Source organism: Heptranchias perlo, chromosome 29, assembly GCF_035084215.1.
Source record: "Heptranchias perlo isolate sHepPer1 chromosome 29, sHepPer1.hap1, whole genome shotgun sequence".
Taxonomy (NCBI): domain Eukaryota; kingdom Metazoa; phylum Chordata; class Chondrichthyes; order Hexanchiformes; family Hexanchidae; genus Heptranchias; species Heptranchias perlo.
Genome location: NC_090353.1, coordinates 29,067,937 through 29,095,881, shown reverse-complemented (window position 1 = coordinate 29,095,881; position 27,945 = coordinate 29,067,937). Strand labels below are relative to the sequence as shown.

The window sequence follows — 27,945 nt, the reverse complement described above, 5'->3', positions numbered from 1 at the left end:
CCTAGGCAGCTGAAGACACGGCCGCCAATGGTGGAGTGATTAAAACGGGGATGCGCAGGAGGCCAGATTTGGAGTAGCGCAGAGATCTCAGAGGGTTGTAGGGCTGGAGGAGGTTACAGAGATAAGGAGGGGTGGGGCCATGAAGGGGTTTGAAAACAAGGACGAGAATTTTAAAGCCGGTGTGTCCCATGCTTTGCAACACAAGACAATCCCAGTCAAGAAGTGGAAGTAGTTCCTCTATTGGACTCAGTGGATTTATCCAGTGCAGAAGCCCTCTTCCTGCTGTCCTAGCCCGAAATCAGCTACCTGAGCACATACTAGCCATCAATCTGCAAATTGTGATTATTCTTTCCCTCCAGCCCTCTCTGGTGAGAGAAGGGAGTGGAGGAAAAAAAAAAGGGAGGATCACCACCTTAATCCAGGCAAGCTACTGAATATATCGCAGCCAGTTCACGGACTCGTCTATAGAGACAGTATAGGCAAGACACAGTACGAATCGCCATTCAGTTCAGACGACCCAGCTTCAAACTGAACGCAACCTCTTCAGGGCTGCGAAAGTACACATGCAAGGCTAAGCCTGTGCAGTGTAGAGTTTGTAAGCTGCCATTGAGCAGGAATGCACTATAAACAAGCTTTTTGAGTGCTCTGCTGGGATATCCTGTATAAATAACCTAAATAAACTGCCCTGCATGAGTAATGTTTATATGCATAAGGGCACGGTTTTATTCCTGCAATGTGCCCTCGATTCGAGTCGCTGCATGACCCATAGCAAGGTTTCAAGAGAAAGATAAATAAGGACACTGTTTTACCAGACAATCCAGCTGTGAGACCGGGCTCCTGTTTCCTGGCTGACTGATATCCCACACCTTCACGCAGCCTTTTCCCCCCGTGTACACGTGCTTTGTGAAGTTACTGACGGCTACAGCGCACACCACCTCTCCGTGGGGAAGGTTGTTGATCTGTCGGGCATGCCGTGGGATTCCCGGGCCTGAGAGAGCATCAGTCGGGAAAGCAACAGGCTGCATCTGTCTGTCTGCTCCAACGTGGAATGAGTAGGCACTGTTAAGAGAGGACAGGAAAAAAAGGTCGTAAGTTATAGTTATACCAAGCTATGGTTAGACGCCATCTGGAGCACTGCACCTCAGGAAGGATATACTAGCCTTGGAGGGGGAGCAGTGTAGATTCACCAGAATGATACTGGGGCTAAAAGGGTTAAACTACGAGGACAGGTTGCACAGGCTAGGCATGTTTTCCCTCGCGTATAGAAGATTAAGGGGTGATCTAATCGTGTTTAAGAGTTGATAGGGTAGATAGCGAAACTAGTCCCTCGTGTGGAGGGGTGGTGGTTCCAGAATAAGGGGGGCATAACCTTAAAATTACAGCTAGACCATTCAGGGGTGATGTCAGGAAGCATTTCTTCACAGTAGGGGACATCTGGAACTCACTCCCCCAAAAGCTGTTGAGACTGGGGGTCAATAGAAAATTTCAAAACTGAGATTGATGGATTTTGGTTAGGCAAGGGTATTAAGGGTTACAGAACCAAGGCAGGTAAATGGAGTTGAGATACAGATCAGCCATGATCTAAGTGAATGGCAGAACAGGCTCGAGGGGCTGAACGGCCTACTCCTGTTCCTACCTGCGTCATGTTTAGAAGCTGGAAATGGCCTTTCGGCCCAGTGAGCTTTTTGATAGATCTGAACTCCATTTATCCACCTTCACACTATGCCCCCATCAATTCTTTCTCTCTCCAGAAACAGATCCCATTAATTCTTATGAACCCACTTATAATTCTGCAGATGCTTGTGATATCAACTCCCCCCCCCACCACCCCCACCCCCGATATCATTGACCCTGAACATCAAGGAATTCAAGTGACCTCAAACTAGAGAGTGGATGTCGTGAATAACCATTTAACTATTGTTCCAATGGCACCATGTTGACTTATTTGACAACTATTACTATTTGTGTAAAAAACTTCCACCCACCTTCTTAATTCTAAATTGGATGAGCCGTAATTTCCCCCTGCGTACACCGATGCCATCGGCCTAGAAATGGGCCACGTAGCGGTCAGGCCAGTTCTATGACAATGAGGTCTGAGGCCCAGTATTTATCCTGCACTCCTCCACCCCGAGCTTGGGTGCTCCCGAATTTCTAGGCCATCGTCTTTGGTCCCCGTCAGAAACTCTGTACCCTTGTCATTGATTCCATTCCCCTCCCCAGCCAGAGTCTCATGTTGAACCAGATGGTTTGAGACCTCAGCATCCTATTCAACCCCAAGCAGAGCTTCCAACCCCCATCACAGAGACCGCCCACTTCCAACTCCACAACATCGCCCACCGCTGCCCCGGTGTCAGCCCATCTGCTGCTGAAACTCTCATCTATGCATTTGTCACCTCCAAACTATTCCAATGCTTTCCTGGCTGGACTCCATCCTCAACTGTACACTTCAGCTCATCCATAACCCCGCTGCCTGTATCCTATCCCGCACCACCCTGCTCTCCTAGCATGCCTGTCATTGCTGATCTACCTTGGCTCCTGGTCCTCCAACGCCTCCAATTTAAAATTCTCATCCTTATATTGAAACTCCCTCATAGCCTCGTCCCGCCCCATCTCCATAATCTCCTCTAGCCCTCGGTTCTGCCAATTCTGGCCACCTCCCTTCGCCCCAGTTGGTGGCCGTGCCTTCAGCCGTCTAGTTATGGAAATTTTTCCCTACATTCCTCCACCTCCCTCTCCTCCACTGTTACACCTCAAGTCACTGTTGTTGTTCTAACTTCAGCCTCTTATCAGGACCCCTCAAAGTCACCTCTATTCTAATAAAAGAATGATGTGGAGGTGCCGGTGATGGACTGGGGTGGACAAATGTAAGGAATCTTACAACACCAGGTTATAGTCCAACAATTTTATTTTAAAATCACAAGCTTTCGGAGATTATCCCCTTCGTCAGGTGAATGAGTGAAAGGTTCTCAAATCGCATATCTTATATTGGGCTGGGACACCATCACACCAATCAAAAGGTGTCGTTGGTGTTCAAACAGGCCAGTCATGGAGAACAGTATGTCCCAGTACACTGAATATACATTGTGTCAATTACACAGACAGAGAGAAAGAGACCCAAATGGCAGAGAGAGAGAGAGAGAGAGAGAGAGAGAGAATATTAAAAACAGATAACTTTTTTCGTAAGAACGGGATATGACGCTCGACTTTTCGATCGACAGTTCCGACGGGCCACAGCGAAGAATCGCATAGACCTCCTCAGAAGACAAACACGGACGCAACCAACAGAGTACCCTTCATCGTCCAGTACTTCCCCGGAGCGGAGAAACTACACCATGTTCTCCACAGCCTTCAACATGTCATTGATGACGACGAACACCTCGCGAAGGCCATCCCCACACCTCCACTACTCGCCTTCAAACAGCCACCCAACCTCAAACAGACCATCGTTCACAGCAAATTACCCAGCTTTCAGGAGAACAGCGTTTATGACACCACACAACCCTGCCACGGCAACCTCTGCAAGACATGCCAGATCATCGACACGGATACCACCATCACACGAGAGGACACCACCCACCAGGTACATGGTTCATACTCCTGTGACTCGGCCAACGTTGTCTACCTCATACGTTGCAGGAAAGGATGCCCCGGAGCATGGTACATTGGCGAGACCATGCAGACGCTGCGACAACGGATGAACGGACACCGCGCAACAATCGCCAGACAGGAGGGTTCCCTCCCAGTCGGGGAACACTTTAGCAGTCAAGGACATTTAGCCACCGATCTTCGGGTAAGCGTTCTCCAAGGCGGCCTTCGAGACACACGACAACGCAAAATCGTTGAGCAGAAGTTGATAGCCAAGTTCTGCACCCATGAGGACGGCCTCAACCAGGATCTTGGGTTCATGTCACTCTACACGTAACCCCACCAGCAAAAGGGAAAAAAAGTTATCTGTTCTTAATACTCTCTCTCTCTCTCTCTCTCTCTCTCTGCCATTTGGGTCTCTTTCTCTGTCTGTGTAATTGACACAATGTATATTCAGTATACTGGAACGTACTGTTCTCCGTGACTGGCCTGTTTGAACACCAACGACACCTTTTGATTGGTGTGATGGTGTCCCAGCCTAATATAAGATATGCGATTTGAGAACCTTTCACTCACTCACCTGACGAAGGGGATAATCTCCGAAAGCTTGTGATTTTAAAATAAAATTGTTGGACTATAACCTGGTGTTGCAAGATTCCTTACACTAATAAAAGAAAGCAGAACTTTCATATAAAGTATTTGTAAGATATGAAGCCACATGTCAAGCTCATGTTGAGCACAAAGCAAAACTCGCAAACTTTATTCCACTTTTATTCTCACGGTACTTACGGTTTTCCTGCAGCTGCTGCTGATAGGCTCCCGGGATGTCCTGGGCCTCGTTTGTGAGAGTGAGACTCAAATCCAGCCTAGGCACATCAAAAAATGGGGTTAAAACAAGAGATAAACAGGACACTTTAGATTAGAAATTGGGAACCAGTTTATTTTTCTTTGGAAAGGAGATCGACGGAGAAGAAAAAAAAAGGGATTACAATTCTGCTTTGAACGTGACTTAAAACCTCAGGAGTGGTCGACACAGTCAGTAGATAAAGTGGAGAAAAAAGTCTTGCCTCTTTCTCCATTTTACCTCAACAAAATTCACAATAAAACAAACATTCATAGGTAAATAATCGTTTGACGTTAATCTTCCTCTCCCCCTTCCTTCTCGTGGGCTCAACTATTCCAATGCTCTCCTGGCTGGCCTCCCATCTTGCACCCTCCGTAAACTTGAGCTCATCCAAAACTCTGCTGCCCATTTCCTAACTCGCACCAAGTCCCGTTCACTTCTCACCTGTGGCTCTCGGTCTGGCAACGCCTCAATTTTAAAATTCTCATCCTTGTTTTCAAATCCCTACATGGCCTCCCTAAACTTCTCCACCTTGCTCTCCTCCTTTAAGATGCTCCTTAAGACCTTCCTACCTGTCCTAATATTTCTTTACATGGCCTGGTGTCAAATTTTGTTTGATAACGCTCCTGTAAAGCAGCTTGGGATGTTTTACTACGTTAAAAGCACCATATAAATGCAGGTTGTTATTGTTGTAACTGAGGACTCAATATATTTTCTACACACAAAAGGGTGGTAGAAGTTTGGAACTCTCTTCCGCAAACGGCAATTGATACTAGCTCAATTGCTAAATTTAAATGTGAGATAGATAGCTTTTTGGCAACCAAAGCTGTTAAGGGATATGGGCCAAAGGCAGGTATATGGAGCTAGATCACAGATCAGCCATGATCTTATCGAATGGCAGAGCAGGCACGAGGGGCTGAATGGCCTACTCCTGTTCCTATGTTCCTATTTCCAGGTTCTGAACTTTGCTCGGCACTGTTTTGTTTTGACACAATGCACAAGTCACCAAGACTTGATGCTGACTTAAGTTTCTTTTAGGGAATGAACTCTGCCGAAACCCACAACTATTAAATGCTCAGCAATTGGAACGCTGTCTGGTCTGGATTTGAAAACGAGACACTTGGCTTCCCATTCAAAGGCAGACCCAGGCACATGGGAAAAGTTTGTGAAAATAAGATTGAATTAATTATTGGGGTTCCCAAGTCAGCGTTTAATGCCCTCCCCAAACCATGTACTGCTATTTAGAGCTATTTCTAAAGGGGACTAAGTATAATACACAGAGGTCTCCTGTGTATTGAGTAAGACTCCCAATAGTTTAAATAGCTCAGTTGGTAAATATTTCAGGCACATACACAGAAGCAGAGTAGTGTTCAAGAATCCAATTTTAATCCCATATATGATGAGGAATCATTCAGTTCAAAAAAAACAAACATAAATCAAGGTCTTTCATGAAATGTGCTGGGGCAGTCTCCGCTCCCAAGTGATGGGAGGCCCAGAGAATAAAACTGCTTTGAATTTGGAATTAATTGGCAATCTCACTCAGAGGCCACAGGATGGCTGGTGAAGGAAATGAAAAAAATGTTACACTAATGCAGTAGATCTGGAGTGTTGGAGCTTTCTCCTTTGTGAGCCACAAAGGTGCATAGCACAGAACCTCAGGGGGCTCCATATAAAGTTTGAATCCAGGCTCCCACTAATTTGAATATCTTGACGTTTGCTGATAAATCAGAAAACCAAGATCTGTTAGTATCAGCCAATGAGGCAACAGCACTAAGAACAGTCCCTTCCAAATCTCCAGACTCAAAATTCCAACAGGGTAAATCAGCAAGAAAGAAGTAGAAGCAAAAATGGGACCCATTTGACTGCACTTTGAAGGTCAGATTACCAGGGCTTGGGAGCCACATGTCGGACACTTCTACAGCAGGAGGCGCTCTTCTGAGGCTGGGGTCGAAACACATTGCGAGAGCAGACTGGGAAATGCTTCACTCTGCATCGAATCAGGCCATACTTAACCTGGGGGCAATTAATGGTGACACTGGTGTCCAAAGTGGAACGTTCCAGTCCCTAGAATGAGCATTCCTTACCTCAATGGGTACAAACTTCACAAAACATTTAACGGGCAAACAATACTCTGACGTTAATCTTGCCCCTCCCTTCTCGTGGTTCCAGGTTCTGAACTTCGTCTTTTAAGAACTGCTGTTTTTCTTTTTAAAAAAAAACCCAGACAGTACAACAAAAATGCACAGCTTACCACAGATGAGCGTCCAAACGTGGCGCCTGAGGCTCCACCATTGAGTTGAGGGGAAGCAAAGTGTAAGCCCGCATAGGCATTGGCACCAGCAATCCCACCGTTTACCGCAGTGTGGACCATCCCAAACGGGACGGGGAAAGTACCCTGTACGGACAGGGGCGTTTTTAAGCCTAAAGCTAAAAAAGAGAAAATGGAAAATTAGTTCTGCACAAGTTGCTTCATCCAAGCGCACAATCTGTGGAGATATCTGATTTCTTTCTGCAGAACATTAACTCAACAGCAAATTACACAAATGCGTTTTCTACAGCACTATCGGACTATAACAAAAAAGCAATTACCCATTCTCTACAAATCTAATCTAATTCAATTTAATGGTCAATCTTTTGGAGGACTGTTTGAAACAAAGCAGATTCCCCCCACCCCCCCCCCCATCACCACACCACTAGCCACGACACAAAGCGGAGTTATGCAGCAAGAACTGCGCAATGGAGGAGTAATGTTTATAGCAATTACATGGTTCTATAGAGCAGAGGGGTGGGACTAATTGGATAACTCTTTCAAAGAGCTGGCACAGGCATGATGGGCCAAATGGCCTCCTTCTGTGCTGTGATTCTATGATGAGTATAGAGATTATATGTACCTGTTTAACAGTATTGAATGAGCTTGGAGGGGAAGAACTTTCTCTTCACAAGCAGGTCTGTGGGCAGCTTTGTAGAACCCCCGTGTGGGGTGATGCTGGTTCAATTCCCCACTTCACTTAGCTCCTGATTTCCATGTTGGAAGGTACAATAGTCAGGCAAAGGAGAGATGGATATCAAACAGGGGTCCATTGGACTCACAAACTGGTCAAAAAGGGCAAAGTTCTGGAGGCAGGGTGCCCAACCTCAAGCCCTCTTGACAGCAGATACAAGGGGCTCGACAAGGCCTCCAAACATAATTGGGAGCTCTTAGACTGTACGCCCTTACTAAAAACAATTTTTTTTTATTATTAGGTTCATTTGTGGAAATAGAACTACTGCTAAATATATCAGAATTAATATTATCATGCTTGTTATTTAACAATAAAAAGTTCAGATCAGGAAGTGCAGATTACCTAGAGGATCAGCCCCCGCTTTGCCAGAAGCTGAACAGAGCTGTGATGTGCCACTAGTGCCGGGGGTTGCAGAATCGCTCCGTGATGCTGGTATATTGGACTTAAGACCAGGTGTGCTGGATTTCTCGTTCTGCCATCAAGAACACAAATAGTAGTTAGTGACAGTTTTTAAACTGAAGCTTGTATTTATTTCGCAGGTAATCATGTCCTCGGCACATCACAAATTGCTTCCCATCCAATGAATTACGTTTAATTGAAGTGTAAAGAAAGAAAAGACTTGCATTTATATAGCGCCTTTCACGACTTCAGGGCTTCCCAAAGCACTTTACAGCCAATGAAGTGCTTTTGAAGTGTAGTCACTATTGGAATGTAGGAAACATGGCAGCCAATTTGCGCACAGCAAGGTCCCACAAACAGCAATGAGATAAATGACCAGATAATCTGTTTTTTAAAAAAAAATGTTGGTTGAGGGATAAATATTGGGAGGAGTCCCCTGCTCTTCTTCGAAAGAGCGCCATGGGATCTTTTACGTCCACTTGAGAGTGCAGACGGGGCCTCGGTTTAAAGTCTCATCCAAAAGACTGCACCTCTGACAGTGCAGCACTCCCTCAGTACTGCACTGGGAGTGTCAGCCTGGATTTTGTGCTCAAGTTACTGTTGTTGAATAGGCAAACACGGCAGCCAGTTTGCACACAGCAAAGTCTCACTAACAGCAAGTGAGATGGATAATCAGTTGATCAGTTGGGAATCAGTTGAAAGAGGAATGTTGACCAGAACATCCGAACTCCTTGCTCGTGTTAAGGCAGACGGTGCCTCGATTCAATGTCTCATCTGAAAGATGGCACCTCAGACAATGCAGCAGTCCCTCAGTACTACACTGGAAGGGTCAGCCTAGATTATCTGCTCAAGTCCACAGCAGGGCATAAACCCAGAACTTTCTCGCTTAGGCAAGAGTGCTATAACTAGGAATGTAGTTAGAACCTAACAGTAACGGAGGCAAAGTGACGGAAGAAGTAATCAATAGTGTCAAATGACATTCATCAATAACCTGCTACCCAATGCTCTGTTCAGGTTCTGCCAAAACCACTCAGCTCCTGACCTCGCCTTGGTCCAGACGTGGACACAAGAGCTGAATGCCAGAGGAGAGGAGAGAGTAGCTGCCCTCGACATCAAGGCAGAATTCCATCAGGCAAGGCACTAAAGAGTCCCAGCAAAACGGAGGCCAGTGAAGGTCAAGGGGAAAGCCCTCCACTGGCTAACATTATACTTGACAGAGGAAGGTGGTTTGGATTGTCAGCGGGTAATCATCACAGCCCCAAGACATCGCTACAGGAGTTCCTCCCAAGCATCAGGAATTCATCAATGACCTTCCCTCTATCAGGTGGTCAGGAGTGGGGCTGTTTGCTGACAATTCTACAGTGTTCAGCTTCTCTGATTCACAACTCCTGATAATGGAGTAACCCATGCCAGCCTGGACAACACCCAGGCTTGAGCTGACATGTGGCAGGTAATAATCACACCCCATAAGTGCCCAGTAATGACCATGTCTAACCTGACTTGGACTTATATCATTGCTGCTGGGTCAAAATCCGGGAATTCCCCACCTAATGCCATATGGGAGCACCATCACAAGGACTGCAACAATTCAAGGAGAAGACCCACCACCGCCTTCTGCGGGCACCTAAGGATGGGCAATAAATGCAATTTTGCCAGCGTTGCCCACATCAAATAGAAATTTCAAAACCAGCTTTAGAAATAAAAATAGCATAAGCGTGTCTTTTTTATAGTTGGATTCGGAGAGTCAGCTCCCAGTGTTTTTGCTGTTAAATCTGGTTTCTGTAGACTAGTAGTGACAGTGGCAGAGTAAAAACAACCACATGCCTGACTTTATTTGAAAACACACCAAAAGGTTTGAAGTTGAACTGATAATGCATTTCAGGTGAACATGTGGTCATTATAATTCAGCCACCCAGATATTAGGAGATAATAGAAAGGGGAAGAAATACTTACCACAACTGGTTCTTTACTTTTTAGAGGAGGAGGAGTGCTACTAGTGGAAACCAAGGATGTGGGACTATTCACTTGGTTCTTCCTCCTCACGTGAAGTTTGTCTAATCCATTTTCATGCGCTGCTTGGGAAGGGCTGCTGTGAGGAGATGAAGGTTCCTGCAACATGCAACACCATGTCATTAGTCCAGGGTAAGAACGCACGAATGTCCGATTCAAAAAACACTCTCGATCTCCGGTCTGTACTGAGTTAGCTGATCTTAGCTGGGCCAGTGATAAGAATGCTACAATTGATCTCAGTGCGTGTGGACTTTGGGGTAGGGTAAAAAGGGAAAAATAATAGACATAGACGGAATCCTACTCCTGAACCCCCGATAAAAAGTACCTATAATGGGGACTTTGGTTAAGGAGAGGATGCAGTTCTGCTGTGATGCTCTCTGTGGTTGAACTCATCATCTACATTCACGTCATTTCTCAGAGGGAACAGGGCATGCATGGAAACAAGTCCCAGCACAAGTCAGTGTCTCTTCGGCCCAGGGAGTGAAGGGCAAGAAATTGGAGGGGCTTTCTCATTTTTGACAGTAACCGTGTCTTCCCCTCGCTTCAGCAACAGGAGAATTGCAGCTGCTCGTCATTCAGGTCTGTACATAGTTTCACATGTTCATTACGCTTATTAGGTACAGCCTCCAGACAAAGTGAAGACCCACTGCCAAGGGTTGTGCTTTTAAGTTATGCTTCCATCAATACTAGAGACAAACAACTGCTGGCAAGCATGTATCGCCATGACAGTCTTTGGATCAAGACCAAAAGAACCACCATCTTCAGCTGGGCTAGACTCCATTTGGCTTTACGAGTTATGAAGGGTTGACTTTCTCAGTTCATTCTGCAGAAATGTAAACCCCCTCTAAAAGCAAGCCGTCAACCCTACAACTGAAATTTAGCAAAATTTAACTATGAAAAGGAAAATTATTGTGATATTGGCATTTGGCCAACCTCAGGGTGTGGGAACTGAAAAAAAAGCATGGCCCAGGGAGACTGAAATTTTCCCAGAACCTGCCGGTGGTCTATTACATAGAATGTACAGCACAGAAACAGGCCTTTCGGCCCAACTGGTCCACACCCTTCTTCATCTAACCCTACCAGCATAACCTTCCATTCCTTTCTCCCTCGTGTGTTTATTGAGCAGATCCCCTGTAGGATTGCTGACACTGAGTCAGATGATGCGCTGTTCTATAACGTTATACACCAAGTAACACACATTCAGGTCCATTTTAACTTGGTGGTAACGGCCTCAAAATGGAGTCGGTAGGTTAACCCTAACACAACACCTGCCTGTTTCAAGCGGTAGGCCCCTTTTAATATGCAAATCGGGGTCCTATGACATAAAATGGCAATTGAGGTTCTTTGTAAGATAGAACAGGTCCTCTCAGTTTGGCATGGCCCCTAATTCACTGTCATCAGAAAACTTCAACAACATTGTTCTTGTGCCTATATGTAAATCATTTATATAAATGGAAAACAAGAAGAAGTCCCAGCATAAATTCCTGGGGCACAACACTGGCCACAATCTGCCAAACCTAAATACATCAATTTACTCCTTACTCTTTGCTTTCTGTCCCCCGAGCCAGCTCTCTGTCTACGTGGCTGCATTTCCTTTAATACCATGTGCTTTAATTTTCATAACACGTCTCTCCTAAGTGACAACTTATCAAACCTCTTCTGAAAATCCATATATCCACCAGGCACTACATTCTGATTTCCAGCAACAACTCAATTAAGTTAGTCAAGCATGATCTGCACTTAACTAATCCATGCTGACTGTTCCTGAAACACAAGTTATAATTCCATGGTATTCTAGAATCTTTTAAATGCTATTATGCAGATCGAATGATGTGATTTTGTCCATTTTTCAGCGAAAACTGAAAACATGTGGCCTTTATTATTGTGTAATGTTCCTTTACCTATGTACTCAATTTTTATTTCTTACCTTTATTTAAAAGCCCAGAATGTACAGCGAGTGGGTAGATAAATTGTACCAGACTTAAGATACCAGGCTTTACACCTGCTGTTTAGGAGCATGGCTACAGGGAAGAGGGAGAAGAAATAAAGAGGACTTTGGTAGCACTCCTACGGTTTTATGGTGCGATGGGTTCGGGGGTTTGGAGGAGGAGAGATGGCAAGTGCGATCTGGCTCCTTGGAAGATTCCTGGGGAGGGGTCAGAGTGTTCGGAAGCACTCGAGGGGGGCAGTTGAAAAGCACCGTCTTCTGCCAAACCCCCATTTTGCAGTCTTGTTCTGAGCCACACTGGCTTATGTCGTCAACTTGTTCTCGACCCAAAGCCAGTATTCGGTGATACACGTGGGCTTTTAATGCCAACTGTAGCTGCAAACAGTCAGCAAATGCAGTGCGACGAGCAGGTAGAACAGAAACTGGCTTTGAGCCGGCAATGAGCCCAAGATGTCAGGAAAGAGTCGGGTGATGGTGGGCTGGGCTAGGAATGGAGCGCAAGAGGCCGGGGACAGGAAATGGCATTTTGCGTTGGGCCAGGCCTGGAAAGGACTTGGTTGGGCGGAGTAGGGCAGCACGTGTGATTGTGGTATTGCTCAGAGCTGCATCAGGGGGAAGCGAGAAGTTGGCTGCACCAGAAGGGCAGACAGTCTCCCTGGAGCCAATTTGACAAAGGTTAGGCTTTATTAAAAGCATTTCCTGCAGAAACTAGGCAATTTTATGAGTAAGATATTAAAAAAGTGAAAAATGTCAAAGCTTTTATGTTTGTTGGGTTGTAAATTGTACTTTAACCTGTGTTAATAGTTGGCAGACTAAAAGGGAAAAAATTTCAGTCAAAATACTTTGATGATTGGAGTTTGTTTTTATTGGTAAATTTTCTTCATTGCTTATAGTTAAGAATTCTGATTTATCACCGTTTTACCAACACACAATTGGAGTCACTCAACAAAGTGTGATGCCAGAGCATGACACAGTTTTAAAATTTATATTAAAGATGAAGGACAGGTGGTCGACAACAACGTGACGAAGCTTTGACCAAGTCCAAATGATCAGACTTGGTTTACAAACATTTAACTATATTGTACTGACCTCGTTGGAAACATCAACTACAAGATTATCATCACTCTTATCTTCATCACTGTCCTGTTTAAAAAAGGGGGGAAAAAAAAGAGTGTTAAATGCCTTTAGGATGTTTTTGGCTCATGTTCCTGCCATTTCAATCACGGAGCGATCAATTAACTTTCAGCGCACAGTCCAACACAAAATACATCAATACTCAACCTCAGTCTCCTTTCATCGTGAGCACACAGTACAATGGTTATATTTAAACCAAGTGGGTAAGTAAGCCACTTGTGTGGCACTCAGCCATAGAAGCCAGGAAGGCCCCAGGCTTGCTGCCTGGCCCAAGGAGTGCTGTCCCACTTTTGGTTGCCATCTAGTTACTCAACCTTAAAATGCATGTTATGGACATTAGGGAAGGAGATGGATCCTACTCAGCTGCGATGGTCCCCTTGATCAATTAGCCAGCTGACCACAGTCTTTGCTCAGACAAGAATGGCCACTTAGTGGATGCTAATGTTAGTTGTGGAACTGTAACCATATATGGAATAATACTTTCAGAAAGAGGGATGGAAAAAGGGTGGGCGGTGGTGAAGGAAAAAGACGTTATTAAAGTATGGATGTTCTAACTGCTGGGGCAGTTGTCGGAACAGATAGAAAGAATGTGCAGCTGCACAAAGGCACCTAACTTGTACAAATTAGCAGCTCAACCACATACAACCCAAGTAATTATCACTGCAGTGCAAAAGGAGGAAAGAAATACATGGGAGAGGGGATAAAAGAGGGGGGAAATGGGAACCCATCTGCAACCATCAAAAAACTTCTAACCTATCAATGGAATTTATTTATTAGTCTCTCCCATGCCAACTTGGCTATAGTTGGCATAATGTACAACCTCTATAAATGCCAGATGACCAGTATGTGCTCTTCCTGCCAGCAGTCAGCTACTCATCAACATCAGTATCAACACCTTTTAATGGAAGTGTACAGATATATGGGGTCATGCACAATTTACAACGACTTCAGCAATGCTATACTGAATGTCCTTTCTCCACTCACCCCAATTCTTTCTCCTCTCTAGTGAACAGCCCACCTGTAAGATGTCCATGTAGCTATTTTTCATGCACATGCCAGGACAACAAATATCACCTGGCTAACCAACCAGAGGGGGCAACACAAATGAGCCCAATCCAAAACCTGTGCATTTATACACAGGGCAAGGGCAGCCACAGGGTGGGGTCACTGTATAGCAGGAACCCCTGGATAATTTCCCTAATCCTGAGGCAGAGGCCAATTTTAGCCCACTACTGCCACTTTGACTGATCAGCATCTTTTTTTGTTTACCGGGAATCGAAGCTCTGCACGGCACTGCTACTTTCCACCTTAACATCACCTGAATCAAGCATGATCAGGTCACCCTGACACAGACTAGCACTCCTTCCCCTCCACCCCAACTTGCCTTAGGCCCAGCCACAGAAGAGCACTCTCTGATGCACATGTACTAGTTTAATCATCTTCTCACACCAGCCAGGCTTGTGCCCTCTTTGATCAAGGTGGCTAATTTTGAGCCAAAGGTATGGGCAGTTTGATACTGTTGCTCCATACCCACTGGGGAATCAGGTCAGAATGTTCTAAACTCATTTTACAGTGCCCTCTGGCGCATCATACCAGGCTGGGCTGGAATCAAGAACAACTTCCTGAGGTGAAAGGGCACTGAACCACCCCTTTAAATTTGAAAGGGGTTTTTAATAATTGTGGGTGAGCTGCAAAAACGTACAATAAAATCTATCAGTGCATTAAAATACATGCTACAGCACTACTGGTTAGTTTTTACATCTACAATTGGAAAGAGAGATAAAATATTCTCTATTTTAACAAAACGCTGCAGTGAACTAGTCTGCACTTTAAGAACCTAGGATGACGACGGAGATCAGGCAATTTAATTCCGATGAAAGAAATACCTTGGGTTGTACTCACTGAGGCAGAGAGGTTGGGAAGGAGAGCATGGAATTTACATGTTCAAAAAGAGGAAAGGATTTGTGAAGGTAAACAGTGAAAGATTTTATTTCTCTAGTAAATCAATAACACTGGGTGCACACACAGGATTAGTAATAGAAGCGGTGAGAGGTTGGGAAAGAGGAAAGGCTAGAAAAGAATTTCTTCACCCAAAGGGTTATTAGGATGTGGAATTTTTTTTTTTAAAACCACAAGTGGTTATTGAAGTTGGAAAGGAATGAGGTAAACACTTGAAGAAGGTGGGGACAGAGCAGGAATATGTGACTGGAGCAGAGCTGTGTTGTTGGTCATGGGCCAATTGGCCTTCCATGCTGACATTTGGAATGCCGAGGTGAGCATGGCAAGACAGGCAGCAAACTACATGCAATGTTGTTATGAGTTGGCGAACAGGAAAGTTATTCACCTTATCGAGGGGTTCAACAGCTCCCTTTGCAGGAGTAGCAAGGAAACCGTAATTAATGGGAAATTGCAATGCTCAGACAATGAACAGTGATACTGTGGCACTTCTCTGCAAGCTTCCAGACACTTAGTTGACCTGTTGCATTAAAACATGCCACACAGAAACCTGAGCTTGCATCAGCACCGAGAATAATGTTAAAGAGAGAATTAAAATGGCGGCTTGCAAAGTGAAGCACTAAAGCAAATTTTTAACAAAATAGTGAAAAGTACTACATTTATAAATTTCCCATCTGTGATCGATGAATCAAGCTTTTCAGTGGAGCTGACGTTACTCACAAGATGGCAGCGCAGAACTATTTACTTAGAGCCGGATAACCACACAGTAGAGTTCGTATTCATCAGCAGCACAATTATCATACTGCAAGTAAATACATTACACCATTTCACTTTTAAATGTGTTTTTTTTTTTACTCTAACCTCAGCTGCAGGTTTCTCACGCCCCTTTCTCCAAACTCGACTAGTCTGTAAAAGCAGATATGTGATGAGGTCACCTTTCTACTACACAGCTGAAGCAACATCGAGCGGGAAGCATTCTGCTCCTGCACAACCGATACAGACAAGTTCAGACACAGATCAGGCCTATTTAAAAATGGATTCAACCACTGCATTAGAGAAATGCTCTTCTAAGGTCACGGCAATCAAGAGCCCGTGACACGGTGCTCCACACTGTGCTGGGACGCTGGTCCCACCCCACAGTCACAGCCCCGTTACTGAAAGTGGCTTCCATGCCAGGTTTACTGGGGGAGTAGTGCTGATTCCAGAAGTGTGGGTCTCGCACAGCCAGTGGTAACCACAGAGTACGTTTGCCAGTTGATGGGAAGGTTACTTTTTTATTTGTTTTTTTTTCAAAAAGCCAGTCATTGGCACAGACATCTCTTTAAACATAATAAAGCTGCTGTAGAGGAAGAAAGGTGTACTAGAGGAACACTGGGCTGCTCTCTTACACAATCCTTTTACTAGAATGTGAGAGTGTCAACAAAGGCCTATGAATCTGGTGGAGCAATAAAAGAGCACCGCTCATTAAATTTCAATTTCTTATTTTGTGTGTGTTCAGATCCAGAATTATTTAAAGGGATGGCTCACAATATTTATTTTTCCAATTTTCTTGCATCCTCCCGCAAGGGGAGTTGACTCCTTGCCCAGGTACACATTCGATTCAATACCGCATCCAGGTGGCTGTTATTCATTTCAGAGTCTAGACAGGGAGGGCTGCTGTGCATTTGGACTTTAATGGGAACTGCAACTTGCCTGGTTCAGTCCTTACCCAACATGTCTCAATCCATTCTCTCTCTCTCTATAAATATCTATCTCTATCAATATTTATCTGTCTCTATCTCTTTAAATATCTATCTCTCGTTCTATCTATCTGAATATAAGTATCACACAGACACACACAGTCTTAGCTGAGGTCACCAGACAGCTGTTGGACATCAAGGGAAGGCACAAATGTAATTTTTTTTTTTTTTTTTGAGGGTCATAAATTAAGTTCCCTTTAAAGAACAGTTTTGCTTTCGCAAAACAAAAATTGGCATAAATGAAAACAAGATACAAATTGGCAATTATTCAACCATTTGGCTAAACAGAGAGACAAAAGGGGGTCTAGAAAAGTTCGACCAAATAACAGGCATTATTGCCATTTCCCGGTAACAGGGTTCAAGTACGCAACAAAATAATCAAAGTCAAAGCAACAGGGGCATGGGGCAAAGGCAGAAAATGGGACTATGTAAAATCAGCCCACCGGAGGGGCCTAAATTCAGTGTAAGAAAACAGGATTGAATGATCCTCTCTATTTTGTTTCCATGTTTTTTAACATCCCGACAAAATAAGAAAAGCTGAAGGAGATGGACAGTGAATAGATTGTACTGAACCAGTCGTCAACGGACAACATGAAAAACTGGTGGTTAATGGGCTTCCCGATATCACGTGAAATTATTTTCCAGTCATCAGATCACTGAGTCACATTCCTGCGTCTAATCAGTTCAGTGAAAAAAAAAGTTTGTGCAGCAATGTTGTCATGAGATTTACTTTCAAATCATGCTGAAGGCAATATATTTACCTTATTAAACATGACAGATCAATATTGCACCAACATTTTGATTATACACCGGCAAGCTGTTCAACTGCTATGAATAGCTGAGATCCTTCTTACAGTGTTGGGATGGAATGTAAACTGATCATTGGATAGTTAGCACGCTGCTGGATCGAACACTGATCTCACTGCTCCCAGTTCGATTAAGGTAACATTAGTGTAGGAAAATAAATTCTAATACTCATGACCCTCTGGTAACCTGAGGTGATGTGGGATTGGGGGTTGGGGATAGGAGAGGGAGGAAGGAACAAAAGGAAATGTTATCATTCACTCCTTAGACCGCATATAACATTGAGAAAGTGGTGAGTGGATCGGTACATTTAAATAGGATAGAGCATCATTCTATTCATTCTTTGGGGAGGGGGTGGAAAGGCAGCAGGGTTGGAGAAAGACCCAAAATACCAAACACTAGACCTACATAGTCATTCACCGAATCCCGCTCCTCAGTCTTCTTCTTCTTGAGATGGTTGGGATATTCCGTGGAGTTTCTCGGTTTGTCCCCATTGGACGAGTGCACGGAACTCTGCAAAGGCAACGAATTCCGGTTTAAACATTCGGGGGAATTAAAAGCATTCTGCACAAACTCAGGCTGCGATTTATGCAGGCAACAAATTAAAGTCAAGGATTCCTTCAGCGCTTCAAACAGCAGGTAGCTGAAAAATGCGCACGCCCTTTCGGTGCTGTGCAGGAAACGATTCGGTAAGTTTTAAAGGAATTGCAAGTGGAACATTTCAAAAAGAAATCGATTTGTAATTTCACCCAAGTGACTTAGAAACTTTCCCTGCCTCTTCCAATTGTTTTCCTCTCATAGAATCTTACAGCACAGAAGGCGGCCATTTGGCCTATCAAACCTGTGCTGGCTCTTTGAAAGAGCACTCCCCTACTCTTTCCCCATAATCCCTGCAATTTTCTCCCCTTCAAGTATTTATCCAATTCCCTTTTGAAAGTTACAATTGAATCTGCTTCCACCACCCTTTCAGGCAGTTCATTACAGACCATAATAACTCCTCACATATAGATATAGTTTGCCTGGGCTAGATTTTCAGCTCATCGGCTATAAGTGGGCAGAAAAATCTAGCCCCGAGTGTTACGTTATCCAACTATGGGAGGCATCACAACAGAGACTGACTCTGCTCTCACCCAATGTCCTTGCACATACACGTCCCAGCAAGAATCCCTAGAAAACAATCACAAGCTGAACCCTGACTAACTGACCGGTCAATCCATTTTTGGAAGTGTTGGTTGAGGAATGAATGTGAGGGCCAGGAAAGTGTAAATTCCCAACTCTTCTTTGGAGCGTGCCTTGGGATTTTTAATATCCACCCGGAGAGGCAAATGGACCCAACCAAATGACGGCTCCTGTAGCAACGCAGCACTGCAGTAGCAACCTAAATCATGAGCTCAAGTTCTGGTGTGTAGCTCAAACCCATAACCTTCTGATCCAGAGGCAAGCATGCTACCAATCTGAGCTAAGCTAACAAGCTTGGGACCTTTCTGGTTTGTAGGCCTTAGTTCCTTACCAAGCAGTGCATAAACCAACTGAGCCACTGGGGTATCACAACAACAACTTGCATTTATATAGCACCTTTAACGTAGTAAAATGGCCCAAGGCGCTTCACAGGAGCGTTATCAAACAAAAATTTCACACTGAGCCATGTAAGGAGATGTTAGGACAGGAGCTTGGTCAAAGAGAGGGGGAGAAGTTCAGGGAGGGAATTCCAGTGCTTAGGGCCTAGGCAGCTGAAGGCACAGCTGTCAATGGTGGAGCGATGAAAATCAGGGATGCGAAAGATGCCAGAATTGGAGGAGTGCAGAGATCTCGGAGAGTTGCAGGGCTGGAGGAGGTTAGAGAGATAGGGAGGGGCGAGGCTGTGGAGGGACTTACAAGGATGTGAATTTTAAAATTGAGGCACTGCAGGACCAGGAGCCAATGTAGGTCAGCGAGCACAGGGGTTATGAGTGAACGGGATTTGGTACGAGTTAGGATACAGGCCATTCCCCACCAAATTTCCTCAATACCTCAGGATAGTGGGAATTTAGAGAAAATTACTTCTGAAATATCTTAGATTAGCTATTTATTTATTTATTCAATATTATTGTGTTTGAACTTTGGTCTCATTCAGTCTATTGGTTTTGGCGTCAATACAAAAGGAGGTGGAATATTGGAAGAGGGGAGAATGGCAAAGTTACCTATTGGTAGAGTAGAAGTCATCCATTAAAGAACAGTCAATTAACTCAAACAGCCATTCAGCAAATGACCACCGGAAACAAAACCCCATTTAAACTGGGATTGCGAATTTGGGATCAGACTCAAAACCCCAAAGACCATTCAACAGTGTAAATTGCTCAAATGGTGCCCATTGGTTTCATGGCCATTTGAATTGCAGGTAAGTCATCTCCATCCCCCATTAAATGTGATCGATAAATTCACTTCATGTATGTAGAAAGAGAATGAAAATAACTGTGGAGTGATCCCCATTAAAAGCCAGCAGTATCACAATAAAAGGAGTAGCAACTTCATTCAATCCACCCTCATTGTTCCAACTGAGCCTCAGTATCAACAGGACATTGAAATGTAGTTAACCAAGCCTATTTACCTATCTAAATACTCCTTATAGATGTGGGACTACAGCTGTGCTCATATTAACAGCCAGAGTGAAACCACCGGAACCACTCGGTGTACGACAAGATAGAATGCAAGTGGCTGGCTTTAGCATTTCTCCTCACCACAAGGCTGCTCCACCCCTGACAGGCTATGCAATCATGCAATGAGAATCACAGCTAAGTATGATTGACATGCGCTGGGCAATGCCAATGCCCACTGGCACAGGAATAAACGCAGCTTCTTCAGTGTGCCCGTCTGGTTACATTAGAGGACCTCCAGGAAAGGCATCAGCGTTAAAACCTGCTACCCTGGAAAGTGTTTTTTTTTTTGCCCCGAGTACCTTTGAAACGAGCAGACGGCTGCCAAGTTTCCTTCAGTAACTGCGGCCCTTAAATGGCTTCCAGAATTAAAGACGGGACAAATTTGCTGCCGCCCCTTTTCTTTACACAGCGTGTGTAGCTGTGGGTCTACTTTGTTGCGCTATCTGCATTTTAAAAACAGAGCAGCTGCCATTTACAAGACTCCAGTTTCCTTTTAAGAGCGTGCACAGCCATTGAACTAGACGTCTGTTCATTGTGCTGACTGCTGTTGTCCGTGTTGCTGAGAAATAGACCTTTATTGTAGCACAGAGGCTCCCGAATGGTCACAGGTCCCATTTACAGCCGAAAACATTCTGGATTCACTCCAGTCTCACCGCCAGTGGGAGGCATTATGCACTTTAACTCTCTAACTCCAGAGTCGAGTCAGTCAGCATTTACGCAGGGCTTGAGTCATGCAGCAGAATCAATGCCAGGCTCGTTGGAGTGCAACCCTCCAAATAAATAGAGCTGTAAAGAGTTATCACGATGGCTTTCTGTGAAGGTTTAGTGACTCAGACGGGAGTTAAATATTTTATGGTTGGGCTGGAGAAAATTGTTTCATATGCATGTGCAAGGCCAATCCTGCAGGCCCGAGCCTCCTGTCAAATTTTCCCCCCTCCCCCTTCCAGGGGTGAGCCACTGCTAGGGCGCTCTGCCAGTCAGCAGCCCATTGATTTTCAGTAGTTCGAAATCACAGAGCTTAGAAATCACTTGGTCCTCCTGTGAGGTCTTGGGACAGCTTTTCACTGCCAATTTTTGCTCGGAGGCCAAGAAACTAGGCCACAACCACAGAACAAAACCTTAATTCACGATAAATTAAATGTGCTGTGCTACCAGCTTCAGGTGAATTGTGCAAGACTTTAATGCAACTCGATCTGCCGTGACCTCTGGTCTAACCTTTCAGGCTGGCATGCCGCCAAATACTGAAAAGAAGCTCAGTACTAACTTGGTCAATACAGGCTATATTAAAGCACATTGCTTTCCTTCACTCAGACACGGTCATTCTGAAGAATTGGATAATTGTTGTGGAGACAAAAGAGCAAACTTAACCAAGCATTGTATATTAACTGTTTAAACACTTCAAATCAAAACAGGACATTTTGTTGCTCCTGTATGTTAAAACTGCCACTCGTAATAAAGTAAACGTAACATGAAAAATTTAGAAGCCATTGTAGCGCGTGCGTGTCTGTGTGTGCGTGCGTGTCTGTGTGTGCGTGCGTGTCTGTGTGTGCGTGCGTGTCTGTGTGTGCGTGCGTGTCTGTGCGTGCGTGCGTGTCTGTGCGTGCGTGCGTGTCTGTGCGTGCGTGCGTGCGTGCGTGTCTGTGCGTGCGTGCGTGCGTGCGTGCGTGCGTGCGTGCGTGCGTGTCTGTGCGTGCGTGCGTGCGTGCGTGCGTGCGTGTCTGTGCGTGCGTGCGTGCGTGCGTGCGTGCGTGCGTGCGTGCGTGCGTGCGTGCGTGCCTGTGCGTGCGTGCCTGTGCGTGCGTGCCTGTGCGTGCGTGCCTGTGCGTGCGTGCCTGTGCGTGCGTGCCTGTGCGTGCGTGCCTGTGCGTGCGTGCCTGTGCGTGCGTGCCTGTGCGTGCGTGCCTGTGCGTGCGTGCCTGTGCGTGCGTGCCTGTGCGTGCGTGCCTGTGCGTGCGTGCCTGTGCGTGCGTGCCTGTGCGTGCGTGCCTGTGCGTGTCTGTGCGTGCGTGCGTGTCTGTGCGTGCGTGCGTGTCTGTGCGTGCGTGCGTGTCTGTGCGTGCGTGCGTGTCTGTGCGTGCGTGCGTGTCTGTGCGTGCGTGTCTGTGCGTGCGTGTCTGTGCGTGCGTGTCTGTGCGTGCGTGCGTGTCTGTGCGTGCGTGCGTGTCTGTGCGTGCGTGTCTGTGCGTGCGTGCGTGTCTGTGCGTGCGTGCGTGTCTGTGCGTGCGTGCGTGTCTGTGCGTGCGTGCGTGTCTGTGCGTGCGTGCGTGTCTGTGCGTGCGTGCGTGTCTGTGCGTGCGTGCGTGTCTGTGCGTGCGTGCGTGTCTGTGCGTGCGTGCGTGTCTGTGCGTGCGTGCGTGTCTGTGCGTGCGTGCGTGTCTGTGCGTGCGTGCGTGTCTGTGCGTGCGTGCGTGTCTGTGCGTGCGTGCGTGTCTGTGCGTGCGTGCGTGTCTGTGCGTGCGTGCGTGTCTGTGCGTGCGTGCGTGTCTGTGCGTGCGTGTCTGTGCGTGCGTGTCTGTGCGTGCGTGTCTGTGCGTGCGTGTCTGTGCGTGCGTGTCTGTGCGTGCGTGTCTGTGCGTGCGTGTCTGTGCGTGCGTGTCTGTGCGTGCGTGTCTGTGCGTGCGTGTCTGTGCGTGCGTGTCTGTGCGTGCGTGTCTGTGCGTGCGTGTCTGTGCGTGCGTGTCTGTGCGTGCGTGTCTGTGCGTGCGTGTCTGTGCGTGCGTGTCTGTGCGTGCGTGTCTGTGCGTGCGTGTCTGTGCGTGCGTGTCTGTGCGTGCGTGTCTGTGCGTGCGTGTCTGTGCGTGCGTGTCTGTGCGTGCGTGTCTGTGCGTGCGTGTCTGTGCGTGCGTGTCTGTGCGTGCGTGTCTGTGCGTGCGTGTCTGTGCGTGCGTGTCTGTGCGTGCGTGTCTGTGCGTGCGTGTCTGTGCGTGCGTGTCTGTGCGTGCGTGTCTGTGCGTGCGTGTCTGTGCGTGCGTGTCTGTGCGTGCGTGTCTGTGCGTGCGTGTCTGTGCGTGCGTGTCTGTGCGTGCGTGTCTGTGCGTGCGTGTCTGTGCGTGCGTGTCTGTGCGTGCGTGTCTGTGCGTGCGTGTCTGTGCGTGCGTGTCTGTGCGTGCGTGTCTGTGCGTGCGTGTCTGTGCGTGCGTGTCTGTGCGTGCGTGTCTGTGCGTGCGTGTCTGTGCGTGCGTGTCTGTGCGTGCGTGTCTGTGCGTGCGTGTCTGTGCGTGCGTGTCTGTGCGCGCGTGTCTGTGCGCGCGTGTCTGTGCGCGCGTGTCTGTGCGCGCGTGTCTGTGCGCGCGTGTCTGTGCGCGCGTGTCTGTGCGCGCGTGTCTGTGCGCGCGTGTCTGTGCGCGCGTGTCTGTGCGCGCGTGTCTGTGCGCGCGTGTCTGTGCGCGCGCGTCTGTGCGCGCGCGTCTGTGCGCGCGCGTCTGTGTCTGTGTGCGCGCGCGTCTGTGTCTGTGTGTGCGCGCGCGTCTGTGTCTGTGTGTGCGCGCGCGTCTGTGTCTGTGTGTGCGCGCGCGTCTGTGTCTGTGTGTGCGCGCGCGTCTGTGTCTGTGTGTGCGCGCGCGTCTGTGTCTGTGTGTGCGCGCGCGTCTGTGTCTGTGTGTGCGCGCGCGTCTGTGTCTGTGTGTGCGCGCGCGTCTGTGTCTGTGTGTGCGCGCGCGTCTGTGTCTGTGTGTGCGCGCGCGTCTGTGTCTGTGTGTGCGCGCGCGTCTGTGTCTGTGTGTGCGCGCGCGTCTGTGTCTGTGTGTGCGCGCGCGTTTGTGTCTGTGTGTGCGCGCGCGTTTGTGTCTGTGTGTGCGCGCGCGTTTGTGTCTGTGTGTGCGCGCGCGTTTGTGTCTGTGTGTGCGCGCGCGTTTGTGTCTGTGTGTGCGCGCGCGTTTGTGTCTGTGTGTGTGCGCGCGTTTGTGTCTGTGTGTGTGCGCGCGTTTGTGTCTGTGTGTGTGCGCGCGTTTGTGTCTGTGTGTGCGCGCGTTTGTGTCTGTGTGTGCGCGCGTTTGTGTCTGTGTGTGCGCGCGTTTGTGTCTGTGTGTGCGCGTGTTTGTGTCTGTGTGTGCGCGTGTTTGTGTCTGTGTGTGCGCGTTTGTGTCTGTGTGTGCGCGTTTGTGTCTGTGTGTGCGCGTGTTTGTGTCTGTGTGTGCGCGTGTTTGTGTCTGTGTGTGCGCGTGTTTGTGTCTGTGTGTGCGCGTGTTTGTGTCTGTGTGTGCGCGTGTTTGTGTCTGTGTGTGCGCGTGTTTGTGTCTGTGTGTGCGCGTGTTTGTGTCTGTGTGTGCGCGTGTTTGTGTCTGTGTGTGCGCGTGTTTGTGTCTGTGTGTGCGTGTTTGTGCCTGTGTGTGCGTGTTTGTGTCTGTGTGTGCGTGTTTGTGTCTGTGTGTGCGTGTTTGTGTCTGTGTGTGCGTGTTTGTGTCTGTGTGTGCGTGTGCGTGCATCTGTGCAGCAGCAGGCTCTTAAGCCCAGATTTTAACCGAACTCGCCCACCGACAACTGGCCAGGTTCAGGTCAGACGCCTGATTTGCACGCCGTGGAGAAGTGTAGCACTTCATTAACATATTTAAAATCGGGCTCTCAGTGCAATTGGGAGCCCGATTTAAAATTCACTGCTGCTGCGCAGGTTTCCTAGGGTGCAGGAGTGACCCCCCCTCCCTCAACAGCCCCTCAAGGAAGCCTTCGTCCCCCTCGGCGCCAATCGTGATCTCTCTCCCCTCCTGATCGCCGACCTCTCCCCCGATGTGCCCTCTCCAATCCCCCCCTCCCCAATTGCTGCGGACCGTCCCCAAGGGTCCCCGGCTGCGGACCTCCTTCTGCTGCTTCTCACTCCCGGCCGCTAATTTGACCGGATGCTGGGCGGGAACTGGATCCAAAAAATGATAACGTGGTCCTGCCGTTAAGTTTGACAGGACCTCCATCTCCCCGGCCTTGCCGGGTTCTCCGGTCCATTTTCAGCCTCCCTCGCACCCTCCCCGTAAATATCTGGGGCCCTGGTTTCTAAAAACATGCTCCTGCGTCATTTTTTCATTTAAAAGCCATACACTGCTCATACTTCCTTCATCAGCTTGGAACTGAAAATTGTTAATGGTTCCTTACTGGCATGACTCACCCAGCTATTAAACAGCAGGAGCAGCATAATGTATCAAAACGGTGATATGTTTATTGGATCCCATTATACCTCACTGCAGCTCATTCAAATTACAACCCCTGGAGTGCTATAACATAAATTGATGTGGGGAGGGGAAGAAAAGATCAGGAGAGAGAGAGAGAGAGAGAGATTTTAAGGCTTTTAAAGATTAGGAAGTAAAATTAACATTCATTTTAAGTTACGCAGCATATCAGCATACAGGAGGTAAGTGAGGATAATCGATGTCTCCTTTAATTGACACTAGGTGCATGCCAAAAGCACAAGAGACCTTATATTGGGATGCTCGGGCCTGTTCCATTTTGCTCCTCAGCTGTAAAATTACTCAGGCCAAAAAAGAAGTTAATTTATTCTGAATCAATTCTCTGGATAGGCTCAAATTGTCTGAAAGTTGGAGGGGGGCAGGTGTCGGGCAGAGAGCAGGGCAATGGGACTCATTTTGATTGCTCCAGTAAAGGAGCCTGCACAGACCCAAAGCCCCGATATTTGCATGGAGGGAGGCCCGTCAGCAGCCGGGAAACCCGGAATTACGGGAGCGGACTAATTTAAAACGGCAGAACCTCATTAGTTTCTTTTAAACTCAGTTTCCCGCCTGGCAGCTGGCCAGATTGGGAGGCTGCCGGCCGGGAAGGCCTGTTGTAAAAGGGAGAGGAGGGAGGGAGAATGCACTGGGCCGCGGGGTGGGAGTGGTGGTCAGAAGATTGCGGCAGGTTTGCTCAGGGGGCCTTTCCACTCCTGCTTCTCCTGGCCCACAAGCTGTGCTGGTAAAGCACATGCCTGCTGGATCTGGCAGTTCTCCCCTCCCTTTAGCTGTCGGGTTGCCGAGCCCCTACGAGCCTAATGTGACAAGGAAACGCAACGGAAAAAACAAGGAGGAGAGGGGGCAAAAAGGGGCACTTTATTTTTTAGAAGATTGCCTTCAACTTGACAAAGACAAAAGGCCCTGAGCAGCATTCCTAAATTTAACATAATGTTATTCAGACCAAGTTGGAGATAAATTCAATCTGGTATGTGTTCAATTTGTTTCATTTCCACCCCCACTCTCTCCACTCCCACTCCCCAACACTCACTTTTCAAATCAGAAGGCTTAATACCAAAATACAGTAAGTGATATCTGATTTGAGAAATGTGTAGGGGAAGAAAGAAATTAATACCAGATGATAACTTCCTTAGATTTGGATTTGTGGAACTATAGAAATGCATTAAACTTATTGGAAGCACGTGAATAATTCGGACAAATCTGAAAATATTGGGTTTTTGAATATTCACCCAACGGGGACGATGAAAAAAATAGTGACCCTCATCAAACCTAAATGACAAGTTCCAGAATGTTCACTCAAAACACCAGCCAGTCAACTGATGGTTTCCAGCAACAAAATGATGCGGATGAAGAAATATCTGCCAAAAATTCCAAGTGCAGCTGTTGATTCGACATCACTTCTGGCATTACTAAGAGCAATATATAAACAGGTCTTAACATGCCCAGTCGAGAATGAAACCCAAAGTCTGAGGAGGAGGGATGTTTCGTTGCAGGCTATGCAAGTATTTTAAGTTAGTAAGGTATCAAGTTTAGTGCTTTGGAGACAGATTGACAAGAACTCAACACAACCCGCACAGTCTTACCGTGTGCATTTTGAGAACGTGAAGATGGAGAAGAATCACGTTGGAACTGCGGTCAATGGCTGTGTTTAGAATTGAAACCAAGCTGCTCAAACAGCAAGAATACTGACGCAGAGCCACAGTAGGTGAGGAAGGTCCAAATTTTGATCGTTGGTCTACGATGAGTTAGCCTAAACTCAGGCAGGTTGCTACAACTGGCCTCAGTATCTCTTGGCATGGCAGGAGGGACAAATGATGGGGCGCCTGCTCTCGAGTGACTCCCAGTGGAAAACGTGCACGTTTGGATAACAGGTCAGGAACGTGGCTCGGCTGTAATGCTGCTGCCACTTCCCAGTAAGAGCCTACTGACATTCATTTATCTAAACTGGCACACAAAGCACAGCCACCTGGGCAAGGTTCCAGAGAACATCCATGCCCCTGTTGAACTGTACATACCTCAGCATGAGCCTTGAGTAGGAAGGGAAACATTTAAAAACTGGGAACGCTACAGTGAAACCAAGGATGTGGTTGCTTAGAGAGATGCACAGCATTGTAACACTCAACAGGAAAGCTGAAGGACTGCTGTCTGAGGCATCATGAAGTCTAACGTACTGCACGACATGTTTGGATTATTAACATGGACAGGCATTTTCCTATACTTATATTTCTATTAAAGTCCAATACCAGAGAATCAACTGACAATCATTTTGACAATGTCAATCGTGAAGCCTTCACCACTATAGTAATGGAAAATTTACTGAGTCCATTCAGAGCTAACGTTTACTGCAAAATGTCAAAAGTCTATGCTATTCAACATATTGACCATGTGGTCATATAAAACCTGTAGCTATCCGTCACTAGGTGATGCAAGGCCTTTAATCTCAAGAGAATACCAGACCAAGGGGGACAATTGAAAGTGCCTATTACTCCACTTCACATGCTGCGCTACTAATGCATAACCCCTCCGCCGACAATAAATCTTTAACTAGTCTGCAAGGGTCACAATCACAGCAACCCATCAATCAGTAGAATGTTGTTCATTTGAGAGGTTGGTCACAAAATTCACACAAAAAACAATTGATTGGGATGGATAGATAGATAATCTCACACTAAATTCAATTGCAGACCAATTATTGAATTTATTGTAACTTACTCAAAATA

General features: G+C 46.8%; 1 protein-coding gene across 2 annotated transcripts in view; it reads right to left on the bottom strand.

The window, feature by feature from the left end:
* LOC137299552 (transducin-like enhancer protein 4) overlaps positions 1–27,945 on the bottom strand; it is a 135,261-nt gene that overhangs the window by 25,079 nt on the left and 82,237 nt on the right. Inside the window, exons 9-15 of one of the 2 annotated variants that reach the window (XM_067968370.1) lie at positions 17,830–17,934; positions 12,878–12,931; positions 9,784–9,939; positions 7,774–7,903; positions 6,681–6,856; positions 4,375–4,451; positions 810–1,059 (exon numbers count right to left, since the gene is read on the bottom strand). In XM_067968370.1, the coding sequence (XP_067824471.1) occupies positions 810–1,059; positions 4,375–4,451; positions 6,681–6,856; positions 7,774–7,903; positions 9,784–9,939; positions 12,878–12,931; positions 17,830–17,934 (948 nt within the window). The remainder of the gene's footprint in view (positions 1–809; positions 1,060–4,374; positions 4,452–6,680; positions 6,857–7,773; positions 7,904–9,783; positions 9,940–12,877; positions 12,932–17,829; positions 17,935–27,945) is intronic. The other variant, XM_067968371.1, reaches the window with a different exon arrangement.